Source organism: Phalangium opilio, unplaced genomic scaffold, assembly GCF_054372755.1.
Source record: "Phalangium opilio isolate 3A_F unplaced genomic scaffold, DU_Popi_V2 ptg000045l_1, whole genome shotgun sequence".
In the NCBI taxonomy this organism is placed as follows: Eukaryota; Metazoa; Arthropoda; class Arachnida; order Opiliones; family Phalangiidae; genus Phalangium; species Phalangium opilio.
The window spans coordinates 2,045,540-2,066,705 of NW_028324168.1; the positions used below are offsets into that span (position 1 = coordinate 2,045,540).

The 21,166-nt window shown below is 34.5% G+C and overlaps 7 protein-coding genes across 7 annotated transcripts; 2 read left to right on the forward strand and 5 right to left on the reverse strand.

Moving 5' to 3' along the window:
• Window positions 1–529: 529 nt before the first annotated feature.
• LOC149676662 (uncharacterized) lies at window positions 530–1,881 on the reverse strand. The gene is made up of 4 exons (XM_089837725.1): window positions 1,748–1,881; window positions 1,113–1,268; window positions 954–1,035; window positions 530–893 (listed from the first exon to the last, which is right to left on the reverse strand). The coding sequence occupies exons 1-4, from the start codon at window positions 1,748–1,750 to the stop codon at window positions 619–621; spliced, it is 516 nt and encodes a 171-aa protein (XP_089693851.1). The 5' UTR covers window positions 1,751–1,881; the 3' UTR covers window positions 530–618.
• A 218-nt stretch (window positions 1,882–2,099) lies between these two features.
• On the forward strand, window positions 2,100–6,303 carry LOC149676663 (uncharacterized). The gene is made up of 11 exons (XM_089837720.1): window positions 2,100–2,435; window positions 2,888–2,923; window positions 2,987–3,172; window positions 3,230–3,463; window positions 3,538–3,732; window positions 3,802–3,885; window positions 4,429–4,613; window positions 4,689–4,754; window positions 4,817–5,167; window positions 5,241–5,298; window positions 6,045–6,303. The coding sequence occupies exons 1-11, from the start codon at window positions 2,100–2,102 to the stop codon at window positions 6,183–6,185; spliced, it is 1,872 nt and encodes a 623-aa protein (XP_089693846.1). The 3' UTR covers window positions 6,186–6,303.
• Window positions 4,625–7,597, reverse strand: LOC149676664 (uncharacterized). Its single transcript, XM_089837723.1, has 2 exons — window positions 7,418–7,597; window positions 4,625–7,293 (listed from the first exon to the last, which is right to left on the reverse strand). The coding sequence occupies exons 1-2, from the start codon at window positions 7,512–7,514 to the stop codon at window positions 6,611–6,613; spliced, it is 780 nt and encodes a 259-aa protein (XP_089693849.1). The 5' UTR covers window positions 7,515–7,597; the 3' UTR covers window positions 4,625–6,610.
• A 354-nt stretch (window positions 7,598–7,951) lies between these two features.
• Window positions 7,952–9,350, forward strand: Tctp (translationally controlled tumor protein). Its single transcript, XM_089837724.1, has 5 exons — window positions 7,952–8,105; window positions 8,194–8,264; window positions 8,543–8,724; window positions 8,875–8,996; window positions 9,061–9,350. Exons 1-5 carry the CDS (start codon window positions 8,078–8,080, stop codon window positions 9,177–9,179), a joined length of 522 nt encoding a protein of 173 aa, XP_089693850.1. The 5' UTR covers window positions 7,952–8,077; the 3' UTR covers window positions 9,180–9,350.
• Window positions 9,351–11,197: 1,847 nt separating this feature from the next.
• On the reverse strand, window positions 11,198–13,702 carry LOC149676666 (arrestin homolog). Its single transcript, XM_089837734.1, has 10 exons — window positions 13,139–13,702; window positions 13,016–13,076; window positions 12,707–12,948; window positions 12,517–12,644; window positions 12,242–12,462; window positions 12,103–12,175; window positions 11,896–12,039; window positions 11,755–11,841; window positions 11,573–11,680; window positions 11,198–11,510 (listed from the first exon to the last, which is right to left on the reverse strand). The coding sequence occupies exons 1-10, from the start codon at window positions 13,184–13,186 to the stop codon at window positions 11,402–11,404; spliced, it is 1,221 nt and encodes a 406-aa protein (XP_089693860.1). The 5' UTR covers window positions 13,187–13,702; the 3' UTR covers window positions 11,198–11,401.
• Window positions 13,703–13,851: 149 nt separating this feature from the next.
• On the reverse strand, window positions 13,852–17,813 carry LOC149676667 (uncharacterized). The gene is made up of 6 exons (XM_089837732.1): window positions 17,609–17,813; window positions 17,276–17,526; window positions 16,846–17,204; window positions 15,820–16,277; window positions 14,416–15,247; window positions 13,852–14,276 (listed from the first exon to the last, which is right to left on the reverse strand). Exons 1-5 carry the CDS (start codon window positions 17,685–17,687, stop codon window positions 14,607–14,609), a joined length of 1,788 nt encoding a protein of 595 aa, XP_089693858.1. The 5' UTR covers window positions 17,688–17,813; the 3' UTR covers window positions 13,852–14,276; window positions 14,416–14,606.
• Window positions 17,814–18,130: 317 nt separating this feature from the next.
• HPS4 (Hermansky-Pudlak syndrome 4 protein) lies at window positions 18,131–20,991 on the reverse strand. Its single transcript, XM_089837730.1, has 2 exons — window positions 20,835–20,991; window positions 18,131–20,424 (listed from the first exon to the last, which is right to left on the reverse strand). Exon 2 carries the CDS (start codon window positions 20,366–20,368, stop codon window positions 18,185–18,187), a length of 2,184 nt encoding a protein of 727 aa, XP_089693856.1. The 5' UTR covers window positions 20,369–20,424; window positions 20,835–20,991; the 3' UTR covers window positions 18,131–18,184.
• Between the last annotated feature and the right edge of the window lie 175 nt (window positions 20,992–21,166).

Below are 21,166 nucleotides of genomic sequence, written 5' to 3' on the forward strand. Positions count from 1 at the left end.
TTGCCAAGTCCCTATTCCAAAATATCAAGCTTTTAATTCTCCGATTTCTGGTTATTTGGCAATATGCATTTGAAAATCCTTCATATGAAATTATTTGAAATTCTTTTTTTATGAAAGGCTAAACCGTTTCCCTGTAGTTTGACGTCACAGATATATTTTTTTCACGTGAGATGGTGCCACTCTCTCTCCTATCAGACCAAAAGTTTAGAATGGCGAGAAGCTAGAGACACGAGACACAGACACGTATACCTCGCGCGTGCGTATAGGATTCCCGCGCTTTTTTTCCTCACGTCATAGTGATGTCATAAAACAGGCAAACAAGCTCGACAAGACAAAATTGTCGATATATCGAAACTAAGATTTCGTGATTTTTCAATGGATTTTAAAAATAGAAACATTGGTTCAATTATATTAAAAACTTGGATGTTTTGAAAGTAGAGACTTGAAAGTGTAACATAATACCACTTTCGTGGGAAAATATGATATGAAATTGTAAATTCGCATACCCTTTAAGATAATCAAATGAGACTTAATTTCATAATTTATTTATTTTTCATCAACCAATTACAATCACAATTTTACAGAACATTTATACATATTTTGACTTATGGAAATTAGCTAATATAGGCAAGTTTTCTTCATGATCCGAAGGAATTCTTCCTTGTTTACCTCTCCATCTCCATCCCTATCAGCTTCATTAATCATTTCTTGTAGATCTTCCTCCGTTAAATTTTCACCTAATTCTTCAGCAACTCTCTTAAGGTTCTTGAATGATATTTTTCCAGTACCGTCATCATCAAATAATTTAAAAGCTTTCATAATTTCTTCGTTGATATCCTTTTCGGCCATTTTAGTGGATATGACCATAGAAAAATCTTCAAAGTTTATCTTTCCTACGTGTAAATCTTCCAAAGTTATTTCACGTGAAAAGTATGCATGATTGATTTTTTTACCAGTGGAATCTTTATCTATTTCGGCAATCATGCTCTTTATTTCTTCCTTTTTAGGCTCAAATCCCAGCGCCCGCATTGTAAACTTTAGAATATACGAGGATACTTTTTTTAAACTGACATTCTTGAGAAGTGTCAATGTTTAAGTTAATTAATTTATACTTTGAGATCTTTGGAGTCAATGGTCCCTGTACCATCTGGATCAAACAAAGTAAATGCTTCTTGGATATCTTGTTTTTGTTGATCTGTTAATTCTGGTTTACTGCCCGTTTTTTTCTTGCTTGAATTTGGGATACTCGTCTTTTTAAACGCGGAAGACTGTGTAAAAATTATCCATTTTAAAGGAAATAGACTAATGGCACCCCATGTTATTTATCCATAGAGCTTAATACAGTTGAAGGCAGACGGCTGCCATTACTCTATTGAAGCCTTAGCCATTTTTTTTTTTTTTTTTTGACAATCGGCCAAGGCTTAAAGTTTGACATGCCATGCAGCAATTCTGGCAAACATTACATAAACATAACAGGGTTTTTTTTTCTTGGGATACTCGTCTTTTTAAACGCGGAAGACTGTGTAAAAATTATCCATTTTAAAGGAAATAGACTAATGGCACCCCATGTTATTTACCCATAGAGCTTAATACAGTCGAAGGCAGACGGCTGCCATTACTCTATTGAAGCCTTAGCCATTTTTTTTTTTTTTTGACAATCCGCCAAGGCTTAAAGTTTGACAAGCCAGAAGCCAATGCTGCAATTCTGGCAAACATTACATAAACATAACAAGGTTTTTTTTCTTACCATATCTTTATGTAGTCGTAATCTTCGCTATTCTTAGCATTAAACTGGTTCTATGGATTTGATTTTACCGTGTTTTCTTTCAATTATTTTTCATTAATTAGACATAACGATATTTTTTTTTATTATCTTTTAGCACCATCTATAATAGAATCGATGAACTAAAAACCGCGTAGGCTATATCGCGGGAAATTCTTAAAAAAGGCGCGAAAAAACACGTGTGATGGGAATCTAGAATTAGATCCGCGATTTAGTATTGTTTACGTTTTTGTTGAGTGTTGAAAATAGTTTTAAGCAAGAAACTATAATACTACATTAATTATCTCCTAAATTAGTAAATATTTAAGCGCGAAATATGGATGATAAATCCCTTGATGATGATTCTAAACATCCCAACACCCCTAAACATCAAATATTTCATTTAAATCACAATGTTTTAGCCACAGTCGAGAGTACAAGAACAATATTAGGTCTTATTCAATCCCCAATTTCTTTTGCTCAAGTAAATTCTAGTCTTCTATTACCCGAAACTGCTGCGAACAATTCTGACAGAAGCCCAGCATGTGTCAAATTCAATAAATCAAGACCCCAACAATCCTACAATTCATTTGAAGATGACACTGAAAATTTATCACCACCAAAATCCCAAACTTCCAGCAGCGAATATGATACAGAAAGGACCAGAAGAATTGTAAGTATGAGGGGAATAAATACATATTGCCCTAGCTTCTTTACATGCTAGAAAACATATCAGAAGGGGGCTGAAATAGCAGGGTTCATACAAACCTGGAAAAATCAGGGAAATAAATAGTTGACGAAAACCTCAGGGAAAATTCAGGGAAATTTCGAATTTTTAGTGAAATTCGGGGAAATCAGGGAAATTTGCGTCAAACAGGGGCAGAGTAATTAAGCAAAATTTGCCCCCCCCCCCACTACTTAGTTAACATTTGCACCATAGGATACTCCATATACGGGAAAAACCTGGGAAGTATGGGGAAAAACCTGGGAAATTCAGGGAAGTATGGGGAAAAACCTGGAAAATTCAGGGAAGTATGGGGAAAAACCTTGAAATCTCAGGGAAATTTGTTTTCCAAAAGTTGTATGAACCCTGAATAGCTTATTCTGGAATATTTTTGAACACAGGTCTGTGAAAATACTATTGAATCTTTGCAAGAAAAAGTATGTCAGAAATGATTTAGTCCCCCAGTTTCATTTCTTTAAAAGAAAACCCCCAATTCCTAGATTTTATCTATGGAACAAGAAAATGCTGTTTTAAAGCTAGAAAAGCATAAAAAGGATATTGAACTTCGGAAACTACATGAAACACTAAACCAAGTGAAGTATAGTTGGAAAAACACTGAGGATTATCTGTCATCAATCACAAAGAGTCACACTATTTTGCAAAAAGATTTAAATGAAGCTAAAATGGTATTACCTATTTATTAACGATAAATAATGGTTTTAAATTAATCCCCCCCCCCCAAGCTCAATTCTAGTCTTGCTCAACAATTATCAAGCTCAAAATACGAAATTGAGTCTCTCAAAAGATCAGAACATGAATTGAAAGTTAAATGCGATACAGAACTAACGAAATTTCCACTAGAAATTGAGAATCTAAAGAAAAAACTTGAAAAATACGATGAAGCCATCGTTCAATATCAAAAAGACATTCATTCCTATCAAACTGAACTCTTTAAAGTTCAAAAAGAAAACCAAGATGTATTCTTTCATTTTTTTTTCATAATTAATTTTGCATTAATTAAAATTAAGTGTAGTAATAATTTTAATTTCAGATAATTCGAGCTAAAGTTAAATTAGAAACTGACAATGAAGGAATAATATCAAAACTTCATAAAACTATAAGAGATATTGAACAAACTAACGAGGACTATAAAAACCAAATTGGAAAATTGCAATCGGAAATGCAAAATTTAACTGAAATAAATGAAAAACTACGGAAGGAGATTAATAACTTGACTCTAGAAAAGGTTTAATTAATTTAACTAGTAATAATTAATTAATAAACTTAACTAAACCTTTTCCTTTTTTAAACTCAGGATAATTTGGAGATTGATTTACGAAAAGCAGATGCTAGTAAAATAGCCCAAGATGTGGAGAACTTGGCAACACTGAAGAAAACAGTAACTTCTTAATGAGTTAACAGCAGTGGTGTGCGAGTCCCGTTTTTTTCAGGTTTCGAGCCGAGTCCGAGTATCGAAACTAATTTCTTATCGAGTATCGAGCCGAGTCTCAAAAATACTTTCGAGTATCGAGTATTTAGATAGGTTAAATTTTGGTTCTTTCGAGTAATTATCGAGTCTCAAATATTGACTTGTCGAGTAGCAATTTTGTAAATTTCTTGAAAATAACGAAGATTTTCAATTATCTAATATCCATAACTAGTTCAAAAAGATTGTTAGTGATCAATTAAACATTGAACAGGTGATTTTCAAAATAAATGATCATGAACTCATCGTCTGCTATAGTTGTAAGCCTCGGACTCGAGTATTTGTCTTGAGTATTTAAAATGTTAAAAAGCTACTCGAATCTGTCTCGAGTATCTCAATGTGTTGTTATCGAGTATCGAGTCGAGTACTCGGCTCGATACTCGAACTTAACGAGTACTCGCACACCCCTGGTTAACAGTGCCAATTAATAACAGTACTAATTATTAATTTTTGAAGATATCGGATAAAGAAGCGGAGTTTGATGAATACAGAAATAAATTAGCCTTGTTAAAAAGTGAGGAAATGGAAAATCTAAAATCCAGATATGAAAGTATAGTTCAAGAGATGCAAAATCAACATAAAATTCAAGTTAATGATCTTCTAAACAAGATTAAAGAATGTGAATCGGATAAAACACAGAGGTATCAATTCATTTTGATTTTTGAAATTAATTTAAATTAAATTAAATCTAATCCTCAAATAAATTCTAATTATAGTTTAAGCTCCATCAATGAAGAATTAAAACTAGCCAAAGATAAAATAGAAAAATTGAAATCTGGCAGGTCTGCAAGTGCAATGCAATGAATTAATTAATATCTGATAAGAATTTAATTAAACTGTTTAGAAATAAAATTCTGTCAAGGCTTCAAATTCATCTACAAAATCAATGGAAAGAATCTGTAAATTTGCTGTACGCTGATGAGGAAGAGGAAGATAATGATAATTTTATCAAGAACGCTTCAAATTTCCATCAAAATTCAAAAGCTAATTGGTTAAACAATCCTAATGAACTCTTCAACACTCCAAAATCAACTAAACAAGACCTAGCCGTGATTATTCCAGAATTAGAGGATGAAACTAAAATGTTTTCAAATCAAAGACCAACATTAACATTAACAACTCCTAAATATTCTCCATTAAACTGGGGGGAGACTCAGGATCCCAAAACTCCACAAATCCAACCCAAAAACTCCGAGTATAACTAGCTTAATTTTACATTAATTACAGCCAATTAATTAATTAAATCAAACCACTTATTTTTTTCACAGAGACCAAAGTTCAACTTCTAAATGTGACTCAGAAACTCTTCAACGTTACATAAAAATGGTAAGGCCTCAATATTTCTCTAGTTTTCAGATCAGACTACACTGCTGCAGGAGGACAGGTTACTTGGTGGACAAAGTGCAGTATCAACAGGGTTCATACAAACAGGGAAAACTTGGAAAAATCAGGGAAATAAATAGTTGACAAAAACCTCAGGGAAATTTAGAATTTTTAGTAAAATTCAGGGAAATCAGGGAAATTTGCTTCAAACAGGGGCCTAGTAATTAAGCAAAATGTTCGTGAACATTCCCTCCATAGGATTAATAGTACAGTATACTTTGGAGGCTCATAACTCTGGTTTTATTAGAGATACGGGGATGTCCTTTGAGTATGTTATAGTCCTATTTGCCCCCCATCCAACCATACTAAAAACGTAGGGCTACGACAAACAGGGGCCGAGTAATTAAGCAAAACGTAAACAAACAAACCCCTCCATAGGATTAACATTACACTATACTTTGGAGGCTCATAACTCTGATTATATTAGAGATACGGGGATGTCCTTTGATTATGTAATAGTCATATTTGCCCCCCCCCCTCCTTCGTTAACATTTGCTCCATAGGATACTCCATATAGGGGAAAAATCTGGAAAACTCAGGGAAGTATATGGGGGGGAAAAACCTCCCATAAATCTCAGGGAAATTTGTTTAAATCCAAAAGTTGTATGAACCCTGTATCAAGTAGCCCCGCCTTTCCTATTGTAAATGGTATCAATCCTCCTAGTCTGAAAACTCTGCATATTTTTCAGTTACTACAAGAAAATGTGTCTGATGATTGTAATGAAGAATTTGAACCAAGATCAACTTCATTGGAAACCATTGAAACCAAACAAAATGAAGTTTCCAATAAAACTCCTAAAACAAGTGAAAAATCCCCTCCATGGAAATAAATTTAGAAATTATTATTTTTTTTTTTTTTGCTTCAAAATTCATTCAGTTCATTTAGTTTTTGTTATAATTATAAATTTGCACTGTTAAAATTATTTGTAATTAATGAAATTAATATTGTCATTGTTCTTTGTTTGTAAATATCACGATTATATTATATTTCAAAAGTAATTATTATTAAACTCATTTTTGTGTAAAAATTAAAATTGTAAGTAACATTGGATTGTAAAGTTATCCATGGAAATTTCACAAAATGGATGGAATATACATGGATTAACTAACACTAGTTAATCCATGGAATATAGTTCAAGAAGGTAACTTTTGTCACCACATATTTCACTCCTTTCCCAAAACTGTTCCTGCATTCCAATAAGCAGTGCACTTCACCATTCCCTCTCCCTCCCAAACCAGCAGAAATGTTAAACAATTACCCAGCATTTGGTTGCAAAAACGAATTTGCAATGACACAATCCCCATTGTCACAATTAGTGTATTGTACCTGAATGTTCCTGTTGGTTTTTCTACAAAAAAATTTCACTATGGGGTTCACGCGGGATTGTTCATCGCGTATCTCGCTTCCTTCTTGATATGGAAAAGATCCAGGGACACCCGCTGGATTTTCATTGTCTGTTAAAATAACCAAGTCTGCCGCTTTCTTCTTTTGCTGGTAATTATAGATGAGTATGGCAACGGCAGAAAGTAGTAGCAGAAGTAATATTGCAAAAATGATTACTAGTTTGTAGACAATAACATTACCAATGGGAACACAATCTAATTTCTTTCCAACATTAACAGTTTCATCAATGATGAAATGGCCTTTTGAGGAACCAATATGCAAATCAGCTTTGACAAGTACTTCTTGGGGATCATTCTGTACTAGGACAACGTGTAAGTCAGTGGACAACCGATGTCCGTCATCAAAATGCTTAGTTTCAGCTACATTTGATGTGACGAATGTATGTTTCCATCTTATAGTATGGTTCTTATCAGTAATTACAAATTTGACATCAATGGGATTATGGCACACATTGAAGTATATTTCAATATTAACAGGATGGGCGCCAATGTATGACGTGCAAAAGGCTTGAAAGTCGTGAAAATGGCATAGTTCTGAAAGGAAATAGTTAAAAAATCTGAGAATGATAGTTCAATTTAATTTTAATAACATCTTAAACCGTTTTTCACTAAGCCTTGGCAAGTCAAGCAAAATTACTAAATTTATTTTAACTCTTACCAGATTTGATGCCTACAATCTGCAAGATTAGGCTTACGAATAAAAACCATCTTTTAATCATTTCGCCACTGACATGAACGTAAATTAAATTAAACATTACTAAACTTTAATTTTACACATTTTGAAAGAGCTCACATGTCCACAACCAAAACAAAACCATGAGCCCATGACAACTGTCACTCTAATACCGTTTTCAAAATGGTATTTTCAATGGAGTAGTTTTATTGGAGTGACAATGAAACTTCCCTTAAAAGTGCCATAAAATGCAGCTAAGCTTCCTGAAATTCTACTCCATGGTGAAAACAGCATATGCCGCTAGTGCTCCTAGCGTCAGCGTCGTCCACCGGATAACTTTTCATGACGTCATCAAAATAAGATCATAGAGATATTTAATAAATTTTCTTAAAATTAAAATTTTAAAACTAAATATTTAGTATGATTCTATAAAAATATAAAAAATTAAAAAACTATTTTGTTTTAAAATTTTTTAGTTGCTAGTGTATTTTCTGTACGGCAGAAAATACGTGAGTCATCTCGAGGGGAAAAACCTAATATAAAAGCGCCCTCTCTCCGCGAAATCTTTCTCTTCCTTTCTGCCCATCTTGCTGGCACAAGTCGACTAAATTCGTCGTGTTAAAATCCAATTTAATCTTAATTAAAATGATTATTTTCAAGGATATTATTACTGGTATGTATATTTAGTAACATAATCTGTCGTTTTAACCAAAAAAAATGTAGTTAAATAAGCGTATTTTATGTAATATATGATTTTTCAGGTGATGAGATGTTCACAGACTCATCCAAGTACAAAGTCATTGACGACTGTCTTTACGAAGTCGAATGCCGGGTAAATAATCATTTTATTACCTTATTTTTAAGTTTCCCTTGTAAATATTATTCAAGCTTATCTTAAGTAATTAAAATTAGTCCGATAAAGTAGTCGTAAATAGTTAAAATCTGATAAGTCAGTGACCCGTGACCGAGGCTTAGCTAGCATATGATTATGATATGAAAATGTAGGTGTGTTTTCTTGTCATTCGGGGAAAGTCGGTGACTCAGTTAGACGTTAATTATGTTTTTTACTAATTAATTACTCATCCAATATTTTAACAATTAATTTTATAGCAAATTACCCGTAAAGAGGGTGATATTCAACTTGATGGAGCTAACCCTTCCCAAGAAGAAGGTGATGAGGGCACAGACGAAATGGTGGAGACTGGTTTAGACGTTGTACTCAACCAAAGGCTAGTTGAAACTGGATTTTCTAAGAATGACTACAAGAATTACCTTAAAACCTACACTAAATCGTAAGTATTTATTATTATTTCTTCTTATATTTACAAACTAATGGCACCCCATGTTATATCCCCATAGAGCTTATTACAGTCAAACGCAGAGTGCTGCCATTACCCTATAAAAACGAGAAAATAATAATTTCACCCCATTTTTCTTAACAGACTCCAAGAGAAGTGGAAGGAAATGGAAAAAACCGAAGATCAGATTAAGGATGCTAAAGCCAAGTTCACAGATGCTGTGAAAAAGGTTCTTCCCAAGATCGGAGATTTCCAATTCTTCCTAGGTAAAATAATTAGGCTTAAGGTTAATTAATTTAATTAAAACTAGTTATATTGTTGCAATTTCAGGCGAAAGCACCAATCCCGATGGTATGGTAGGTCTCTTAGAATACAGAGAAAAGGATGGCGGTGGTGAAACCCCCATTATGATCTTTTTCAAACACGGTCTTGAAGAAGAGAAAGTATAACCTCCAGCTACCATCTAAGAAATTTAAATAATTATGGACCTTTAAAAAAAACAACAAAAACTTGGGTTACAACTACAAGATATTTTTGTTTCTTTTTTTTTGTTTTTTACAATCCTCAAGATTCTTTTCTGCGTATATAAATAATTAAAATTAAAATTAAAATTAACCAAACTTGTTTTACAATTTGTATTCCTTTAAAAGTAGGGCTGTGCGGGTACTCGAAAATGACGGGTACTCGACTTCGAGTCCGAGTCCGAGTACTCGGACTCGGACTCGAAACTGGTTTTTCTAGGACTCGAACGGGTACCCGGGTCCTTGTCCAAGGCCTAAAATTACCCGTTTAGGTCTGGACGAGTCCATTTTTCTTCACCAACGAGTCCATTTTTTTGGACGATTCCATTTTTTTTCGACGATTCCATTTTTTCATGAGGGGGCAAAGGGGCAAACTAAAACGGCAGGCTAACTGCGTAGTTGGCCGTGAACACGTCACTCTAGGTCTATCATTAGATGCATTGTCACTTGTCAGTACATACGCTATACAACACTACCAAAGGCTAAGATTTGTCTTTAGTTGTTATGCGCGCAATACGAATTGTAGTCCACACTCCTTTGTGTAGTGGAATCATATAGCCTTGGGTACACTGACTTCATATATCTGTAAATATTTTACCGCCTTTTACATCGAAGAACGTGGTATCGTGCAGCAAAGAGAGTATTTTTTCGACTTTTTTTCTAGTTAATTTTAACATTAAACCAAAAGTAAATAGATTAAACTGATTATATTAGTTAAGTTCTGCGACGATATGAGTAAAAAACTTAAAATAACCGGTGCCAAGCCTTGGAACGAGGAAATAATACCTTCTTCGAGTGACTATTCAAGTGATGATGACAGTAGTGCTAATAATAATAATGATAATTTACAAGATTCTCAATCCCAAGCATTGAACATTTAGAAACATGAAACCAGTAAATTTATTGCCAACAAGTAGTAAATTTGGACTCTAAGAAGAATTTTGGGCTCGAATTAGAATCTATAAGAATTTTGGGCTCGAAATAGACTCAATTAGAAATTTTGGACTCGAAATGGACTCGATTAGAAATTTTTGGACTCGAAATGGACTCGAAACTATGTTTCAAGGACTCGATGGGCTCGACGAGTCCTGGAAAATTGGACTCGAGGACTCGACGAGTCCAGTTTCCCAAGACTCGGACTCGGACTCGAAACCTAAAAATGAGGACTCGCACACCTCTATTTAAAAGTTTAAATAATATTTGTAAAGAAAGAAAGAAAGAAAAAAATAAGCTCCATTTTTCAGCTGTGCCCTCAATCTACGTAATAAATAAATAAAATTTCTGAAATTTTACTATTTACACTCCTTGACTTTGTTTTCTTTGATATTTTTATAAAATAGGTCAAAAAATTACATATTTTTATAAAAATAGGCCAAAAAAATTTTATTTTTATAAAAATAGCTTAAATAGGTCAAAAAGTTTTTTATTTTTATAAAAATAGCTTAAAAAGGTCAAAAAATTTGATATTTTTATAAAAATAAGCCAAAAAATTTGATATTTTTACAAAAATAAGCCAAAAAATTTGATATTTTTACAAAAATAAGCCAAAAAATTTGATATTTTTATAAAAATAGGTCAAAAAATTTGATAATTTTATAAAAATAGGCCAAAAATTTGATATTTTTATAAAAATAGGCCAAAAAATTTGATATTTTTATAAAAATAGGTCAAAAAATTTGATATTTCTATAAAAATAGGCCAGAAAATTTGATATCTTTATAAAAATAGGCCAAAATATTTACCAATCTGTTTGGGAGATAATAGAGCTTATCTCTGAAGGTTTAGTGTGAAGTCACCCATGCTATTTCCCCATAGAACCATAAGTTTATGACGGAACCAAAGGGTAGTAGGGTACTGTGACATTTTACCTAGGCGCTGACGTCACAACTGAGATAGCTTTATAGGCCATTGTGGGATATCAAAATTTTATTAGTTTGCGCCAAAAATTTCAGAAGGAAACTTTTAATTTAATCAAATTCTAGTTATAAATTACAATTAAACTGTTAATTACGCTTACAAAATTAATATTACTTATTAATAAAAACATCTAACAGGTCGCAGAGTCTAAAAAGATAAATAGTTTACACAATCTGGGCCTGAGAAACTTTTCTTTTTTTTTTGATTTTCGAATTTTGTTTCATCGTTTGAAATTAATCATCACCCTTGTTGGCATTCATTCTCAATCGTGGGAAATCCTCCAACATGACCTTTTCTTCCTCAACGGGTGGTTCATCAAGATCAATGGTGTTCTCTCGCGAACTAATTTATCACAGGGGACATTAGTTTACTTACAAATAAAACCACTAAATTCCCCAAACTACCTTCTAAATTGCTCAACACCCAAGTCATGATCCTCGGAATCCAATCGGACAGGCAGTTTTTTAGGTTGAGGACGCATCAAAATGAATGGCAATTCCGCCACAACTTCGCTAATTATTATCATAATTAAAACAATTCATTTAGGATTTTAACCCAAAAATATAGGCCTATTTCAGTCTCCTACCCTCCCAAAGCTCCCAGCAACAGTTTAACCTTGATGGTGTAAGAGATAATGATACCAAAGAGGTCCTTATGGTCTTGGTCCATGATCCTTCAAGAACAGTTTTAATTATTACGTTTTGGGTTTAATGGAAACCAAGCTTACAAAGTCGAGGAAGCCAAACTAGTGTCTTCATTCTTCAATTGACCATCCAAGGCAATTCCCTTGTATTGGTTTTTATAGTCAACCGATGGGGTGATGGTTACCACCTTTTGGAAGGTGACTCCGGGCAAAATGGGGCAGCCAGATCTACCCGAGAACAGAATTGAAACTTTCAAAGTTTTTACATGGTAAAACCTTTTAAAAACCTACTGCGTTTCAGCTTTCGCGATGTTTACTTGGTAATGACCACTTGCAAACATGCAAACATCAATGTTCTGAACAGCTAAAATGGTTCAAAGTCAAGGGTTATGTCTTGAGGATGACGTTTCTGGTACGGTTATTTTCGTACCATTTACTCGAATGCTTTTAACCGTTTTGTTCGAGAAATTACGAACTGTGATGTTAACGGGGATATTTTCACCAGGATGGTACACTTGATGGTCAAGAGTTGTTTCCAATTCCAGTTCTCCGGGACTCAATAAGAAATCCTTGCGAATAACACTGCATGGTTGCCTGGAGTGTTTAATTTGGGCCCATTGAATCTTTCGAATGCCCATTCGAACGGTGCTCCTGTAGATGCAGATTTTTACACACAAGTTCCATTATAAGTACCTCGACAAGTACCTTTTGTGGCTCTTGTCCTCAACTGAATCACCCACAAAGATTTTCACGTCATAGTGGACACCGCAAGGGTTGCTGTTAGTATCTTCTCCAGGTTGAATGGTAACCGATTGGGGCGCGTCTTCAGGGATCTGTAGAAAATATCAATTACTTGATGAGAGGAGTCGGGAAAGATTTATATTGACTTATGTACTTCAAGGCGGAATGCGAAGGCGTTGGAACCCAGCTTCTTCAGTAATCGGCTTTGCATCTTAGTGTATTCGTGTGATGGGTCGTTTGCTGGAGGGTAGATGACCTCCGAAGCCAAGTACAATTCCTTATAGAAGTTCAAACCCATGACTTCATCCTCCTCTCTACCATATCGAAAGGTGGCCACAATTTGGCCATAGACCTTTCGCCCTCTCAAATATTCGTCATCAATCAAGATAACACCCTCTAAAGAACACCAAGGTTACACCTAGTCTGTCCTGCGCTAGGAACGTTTCAATGGCCATAAACCTACCAACAGGGTCTACGAATTTGATATGGTCAACGTAATCCCGTTTGCTCAGGTAAACAGTGAGCTACGGTGATTAAAAATCAAAATTAATCGAAATGACTGTGGCCATTAAAGAATATTAAATACCTTGCCATTTGGCGAGCATTTCTTGTAAACTTTGAAAGAGATAACCATTCTCAGGCCCAGAAAAAACCGAATGATAGCTAGAAAGGCTATACTATCGGCTTTTTAGCCACAGAAAATCGGGGTTATAATCTAATTAGTAACCAACGTTTCTGTTTTATGATGTAGTGGTAGATTTGAACAAATAGGATTAAATTGGATAAGCTTGTTTGTCTATTATGTCCTTGAACGGGAAAAATCTATGGATTCATTCATTATTTACTAAATATAGGAAACAAAGGAAATCTTTCTAGATTTATTCGAACTATGTTGTTTTGGGGTTAAATATGTATGGTATAGCCTTATATTCAGGAAAAAAATAAAATCGGTTGATGTTACAACGTCCCAGCCTTCGGAAAGAAAAGAACTTAGTTGGCTTCGCAAAAACAAAATTGCACCTTTTATTATTTTAGGCTTTATTCGAGGTTTTTAGTTTCAATTTCGTTAGTATTATGAAAAATAGGCCAAATAAAAATGCATTAATTGTGTTGAAAAGTATTTCACTTTAATGAAAAAACTTCAGTCCTTAGTTTACGCAATTTAAATTTCGCGGGCAATATTTTTTCTCCGCATTTCTTATCCCATAGATGGCGCACACCATCTTTTTTTTTTTTGTAAATTTGGTAGCGCGAAATTTCAAATTTAACTTTAACACGTGTATTTAAAATCCACACAAATTTGTTAAGGATATAACAATTTATTCAAAGTTGTAACAAATCTACATAAAATTGGCAGCAAATTAGGATTGCTACATAATTGTCATATTAATAAAAGACAAAAGTTGTTGATTAAAATGGGGGGAGGAAGAACAAAGTCTTAATTATTAAAAGTATTTAATATTTTTTTAAGTTTTAACTGCTAAAAACTATTGACTGAATCTATCTAGTGCTTTGGCACCTTTGGGGACTTATTTTTGAACTTAATTCATAAATTAATTAATAAATATTTAATTTGTTGAGATTTAAAACTGCCATTTTTGGGCCTTTGTTAACAATCATACGCGTAATATGCTTTATTCGGGCCTTTGTTAACAATCATACGCGTAATATGCTTTATTCGGGCCTTTGTTAACAATCATACGCGTAATATGCTTTATTCGGGCCTTTGTTAACAATCATACGCGTAATATGCAGTGGTGGGCAAATTCGCGAATTTTTCGATCATTCGCCGAATTTCCCCCCGCTTGGTAGTACAACGTCATTCGCGATTTGCCCAACACTGGTAATATGCTTTATTCGGGCCTTTGTTAACAATCATACGCGTAATATGCTTTATTCTTTAGCCCTAATTTGACTAGAAGGCACTGTAAATATTACCCTTAAACTACTTTACTATATAATAACTTGAAGTATTGAAATTGACGTGAGATTTTGGAAAAGATAAGAGTATTTATTGACACTAATGGATAAAAGCGGAGCGGAGTAACCGAGTATCAACTGATCCTATCAACATTTGCATTACTGGTATCAGCTAATTTCCTAGCATCATCATCTAAAAGGGATCTGGATAAATCTTCTAACAAGATATAACTTTTCATTCTATCCGGGATAGCTAAGGATGAAACTTTGGGGGCCAAATTAACCCCTAAATGTCTCCTGATAACTATTCTGCATTTATCAGTCAAATTCATAGGATTACGTTTCATATGTAGTAACCAGCCTTTGATACTGGTTAAAGGATAAGTAATATTATTAGGTACGTGAGAAGGAATCTCGAGCCAAGGTGTATTCCATAAACAAAATCCGGCAAAAACTAAAAGTTGAGCGCAACGGAAATGATTTTTACGTTTAGCCAAACAGAGATTATCAATATTACACGAATAAACATTTCCCATATTAACGTCACTCCCGTATTTGATTAATTCTTCGGCAAAACGACATTTATCTAATAAAATGGCTCTGTAAAGTGGCGTGTCACCGGGTGTAAAACTTTCCACGTCAAGTTTACACCCTTTTTGAAGCAATAAACCCATTATGGTGGAAAAGGATTCAAATTCTGATTCCGAAATTCCTTCAACAGCTTCGTGGATTAAACTCTGACCCGAAACGTTGTTACGTGAATTTATATCACCACCTTAAGACACAGAACAGAATTGGTTTGTTCAAAAATTAAAGATTAAAGGTGGAATTCATAAACGTCGGACGCAACGCAATTTAGTACAGGTAAAGGCAGGGCATCGTGCGCAAAAGGCGGAAGTTTGCGCACGACGCCCTCCCCGCCTTTGCCTGTACTAAATTGCGTTGCGTCCAACGTTTATGAATTCTACCTTTAGTCTTACTAAGGCTTACTGTTGCATAGGCTTAGCGTTACTAAGGCTTACTGTTGCATAGGCTTAGTGTTACTAAAGCTTACTGTTGCATAGGCTTAGTGTTACTAAAGCTTACTGTTGCATAGGCTTAGTGTTACTAAAGCTTACTGTTGCATAGGCTTAGTGTTACTAAGGCTTACAGTTGCATAGGCTTAGTGTTACTAAGGCTTACAGTTGCATAGGCTTAGTGTTACTAAGGCTTACTGTTGCATAGGCTTAGCGTTACTAAGGCTTACAGTTGCATAGGCTTAGCGTTACTAAGGCTTACAGTTGCATAGGCTTAGCGTTACTAAGGCTTACTGTTGCATAGGCAAATCAATACCAGATTTAATCCAACCTGATTGAACTAGTAGTTCCACCAAATCAACTTGAGCCAATCTAACCGCTACGTGTAAAGGGGTGTCTCCGCAATCGTCATGACGATTTACATTCAATCCAGTAGCTATTAATTGTTGACTTAGCCCTATTAATCTATGATAGACACTGAAATGGAGCAAATGATGACTGGCAGTGACTTTAGCTCCGGCAGAAAGTAATAATTGGACCATATCAGTGTCTTTTTGAAAGACAGCTTCGGATAATGGAGTATAGCCGTGAATTTCCTCCACATTCACTTTAGCTCCCCTTTCAATCAAAATTTTGGAAACATTATGGTGTGATCTGCTAACGGCTAAGAATAAAGGTGTTCTATCTGAAGCGTCTAAAATGTCAATTTTCGTTCCATAATTCAACAACTTCTCAACAATTTTTGAATATCCACGACTAGCGGCTAAATGCAAAGCTGAAGATTTATCACTGAAAGTCAATTTCCATTTATAAATATACAGATAATATATATTTCCCTTAAAGGGAGGGTGAAGTAGAAAATCAAGTGATTTTTAATCTATTCTTCTACTAATTATAAGACCAGTCTGCATAGTCAAACATCAAGGAAATACCAGCTCCGAATGATTTTAAAATTCAAATTAGGTTCAGATTTTAAGGATAATTTTAAAGAAGGACTGCCGACCAATCGCGTAACGCCCTGCCTTCCATTTAACAAAATTCTCGTGGCACGCATGCTCCGTGTTGAATGAAATTTATCACGAGATTTGATAAAATTCGCGCGCGACGTGACAATCGTGGCGCGAGACACGGAACGTGCCACGAGAATTTTGTTAATAAAAAGGCAGGGCGTTACGCGATTGGTCGGCAGTCCTTGTTTAAAATTATCCCTAATTAAAATCTGAACCTAATTTGAATTTTAAAATCATTCGGAATTGGTATTTACTGAATGTTTGACTATGCAGACTGGTCTTATAATTAGTAGAAGAATCAATTAAAAATCACTTGATTTTCTACTTCACCCTCCCTTTAATTATACCTAGTTTTGCAATTAACTCTGCTTCCAGCTTTCAGAAGCATTTCCGTAACGGCTTCATGGCCTTTTCCCACGGCAAAATGTAAAGGAGTGAGCATTTTACTATCTGAAACATTGACTCTACATTCGGCTTGAAGAAGTAGCTCTAAAATTTCAGTATTTCCCAATTCTGCCGCGTAGTGAATAGGCATTCTATCATAGAAATCCGCTAAATTCACATCGCAAGTCTTTTTTCTAGTTGAAAACTCTCTAAGGGATCTAAATAATCTCAGTTCCCATTTTGAAGGTTTCGATAAAAGAGAAAGACCACAGTTTTCTTCTAAACTTTTACCTCCACTGGCAATGGCACCTGGTGAAGTGGTCTACAACACCAAAGGGTATACTTAGGTTTTGTATCTTCCGAATCCCAACCTTCTAACTCGAGAAAACTTACATTTGATTTGTTTGTAGAGGCTTCTGAAGCCATTTTTTCATCGTAATTTTCCCATTGAAACCAGGTAGATTTTAAGTACGAATCAATATCGAGTACAGGATCATCGCGAGTTGCTTTAGAAGCTGACATTTCATCGCTGGGCATATATTTCTCGCAATCCAAGAGAATTTTTATCGTTTTACAATTACCTATTTGTACCGCGTGCCCTAAGATAGTTTGCCCCGATTGAACTAGAGCATTCGCGCTGGCACCTGCCACAAACGTAATTAAATATCATTTTTAATTTTCCCCCAATTATTCCCAAATTAGGCCTAATGAGGAGGAGATTCATACCCTTCATCAGCAACTCCGTGATTTTATCGTATTCATTGCCACTGACAGCTTGATAAAGTTCCTCTTCCAAATCCGACATTTGTGATCGACTTAAAATGCTTTATTAATTTACATTTAACTGTTTAAAATATTAAGAAAATAAAACAAACAAAAACGGAATGGTGTCGGTGAAAACTCAAAATTTGAAGCAGCCATTGCTTTCTCCTGATTGGTTCGTTCCATAAGTTGCAAAAGAGGCGCCAAATTTAAACACGCAAAAATATAAATAAGTTTAGAAAAAAACCCAAAAAATATTATTTTTTTTTACTAAGTAATGCATATTTTATTAATTAAACTAACAAATAAACTTTAACTGTTTAAAAAATTTAAAATAAAACAAACAAAAACGGTGTCGGTGAAAACTCAAAATTTGACGCAGCCATTGCTTTCTCCTGATTGGTTCGTTCCATAAGTTGCAAAAAAGGGCGCCAAATTTAAACACGCAAAAATATAAATAAGTTTAGAAAAAAAAACCAAAAAATATTATTTTTTTTACTAAGTAATGCATATTTTATTAATTAAACTAAGAAATAAACTTTATTTTAACAAATAGTATCCCATTTTATCTTGGGCTTGTTTAGTTAAACCAGAAATTTTAGCAATAGGGTCTTGAGAACTAGGAATTCCGGGTACACCTTTCTTAGTTGTATTCTGAATGTAAACATCGTGTGTCATGGACGAATGAGCGTACGCTACTCCATTGATTGTCATAGCTGTTAAGTTTTTAATTCCCGAAGCTGCCATTTCTGAGAAATCTTCCACCAAATGATAGGCTTTGGAATATTTGTTGCCGGAAACTGTATTCCAAATGGTGTCCAAATAAATGGATTCTAAATTGTTTTGAGGGGGGTTACTTTTATCTTGCATTTGAGCTCGTTCCATTATTTCTTGATTCAAATTTTTAAGCGAAACTAAAGATATTTCATTTAAAGCTTCCCTTAACTCCGAAGAAACATTATCCGATAATAAAAACATAGTAGTGTTAGACTGAGTAATAGCGATCAAATTTACTTCCTTAACATCGGCATCGTAATTGCAACTGGCTTTATTAACAAATGAACTTAAATTAGTATCTTCCATCCCTTTTTCCTTAAAATTATCTTTCTCTTGGTCATTTTCAGTGGGGATTTGAGATTGCTTGTTCAAACTATCTTCGGATGATAAAGCTTGAACTCCCAAAAACAATGGGCAAGTTTTACCAACATAAGTTGGGGATGCTATTCCTAATTCGACACTAGATCCAAATTCAGTTTGACTCGAAGCTGTCGTGTTATCCAATGGTTTCAAGTTTAAATTTAGAGTTAACTTCTCATCTTCCGGAGTCCATGATCTTGGTTCAAAGAAAGAGGAATCTGAAGAATCAATTTTGATTTTAGGAGACAATGGTGAACGGTTTTCAACAGGTTTCAAGTCACTACTGGTGCTGGTACTTTCTTCCGATTGATTATTTTTAGAAGAGCTCCGTTTTTTCCGTCCCTTTCGTCTAATTTGCCGTTTTTCTTCCTCCAATTCATTTATTTTCTTCAATGATTCTTGAGCAATATTGCAGATAATAAGAGAATTACTCTTCTTTTTCAACAAAGACTTCTCAGTTTCGTGTTCCTTCAAAGATGAATGCTTTATCGCTGTTTTTTCATCAACTTTATCTTCATTAGATGAAAATAATCGCTCTTGATCAGAATAAAAAGAGTATTTCATTCCGGTTCCGGTAGATTTATCAGCCATCTTTTTATCAACAACATTATCTAATGGATCAGTATTACTATCGGAGATTACTCTAGAACTTTCAGCTCCTTCCGAGACGTTATAATCATTAGTAAAAACAGCCAAGCAATCCTTTTTTCGATCCAAGTATTTTAAAGCAGGGTTTAACTCCAACAATTTACAAAGCTCGTAGTTTTGAAGGAACACTTTAGTGTGAATGAAACCATCAGGGATAGGTTGACCAGTTAAATTTTCTTCGACCGATTCTGAAGCCCGATAATGACACAAGAAAAATGTCAAACTACTCGGAAGTTGCGTTGCTATTAATTGACGTTTGTAAATGACGCAACCAGCAATTACTGAAGAGAATTTTTGGCAGGCTTTGATTAGGTATATAGCTTTAGAAATGATGCTTGGAGAAAGATTCGGGGCTTTGTATAAAACACCCGGAATGCTTCCGAGCCTGGAATGATCGTGACGAATTGATTTCAAAAAGAAAGTCCATAAATTTCTCATTTCTCGTTGTAAATCCGCGTTTCTTTTTTCCATAAGTTGCAAAGTAACATCGAGATTTTTATGGTAAAAGCAAAAAACCCTACAAAGGGAGTCCAGCCCCTGTAGGAGTTTTAAGCTAGGGGAATCGGCATTTCCTCCGAGCATAAATAAGTACTTCCCCCATTTCTTGACAGCGAATTTTCCTCTCGATAAAGTGATTATCTTAGGCAGGCTAAAGATGGAGGAGTTTAGCTGAATAACCCCTAATAGCTGACCACAAAGAGAACACGCTTGGAGCTCCGGTATTTGAGGAGGATAATAAAAAACTATAGCATCTTTGAGATCATCAATCTCAGTTTTACAGTAAAGTGAATCTACGACGAAAAACACTTGCATGCCGCTGGTTTCAAGCATAATCGTTACGGGACTCAGCCTCCCAAATATGTGAGAGTATCTTTGAACATTTGGAAACAATGCTGATGATACAAAGTCAGTTTTCTCTTTGTCACGAGTGAGATTCATATGATAAGGCACTTGTACTCTGAGATTGCTGATATTATTTTTTTTTTCAACGAGGTCTGTGAGATTATGGTGTACAAAAAAACCTCTTAATGATTAAATATTGAATGAATAGAGATAAAAAAAAAGTGAGAAATTTCTTTTATATAAGAGATAATCAAACAGGGAAAGACTACCCTTGCAATTTTTATTTTTTAAGCGATATCAGTTTTAAATTAGGGTATTCTTTTAAGATAACACGCTTAAAAATTCATAAATTAAGAATTATTAATCAAAAATGACAATTTATGATAATTGATTTGACAATTGCAAGTCATCAGAAGACATACATCATCATATTTCAAGGTAGGATTGGCTTATAATAAGAGTTAGGCCTGATTTATTTAATAAAACGTAATAAGCCCTTTCGTTAAAAAGAAACTAGAGCAATTTTAACATTAAAATAGGTTAAATACGATTAAAAACTTACAGGTTTCCAATGGAGATCCACAATCACGTGCCCTGGCCCCTGACAGCCCCCGCCAACCGCATGGTTTTTGCCCCCCCTATTTCTTAATTAATTGTTTACCATTTCCACAGACCTTAAAGCCCAGCTGGAGGGAGACTGGACTGGCACTTGGCCTCTCCGAAATCGGGGTCCGGGAGGGGGACATAAAAAATTATCTAATTGTTTTAAAAAATTATAATATTAAATAATAGCGTCTATTAAAAATAAAATATTTTAAGTTAAAGTTTTCATTTAAATAGAAAGTTGATTAATTTAAAAAGGTTTTAGTACCTACAGTCGGCAGAGGTCAGCAC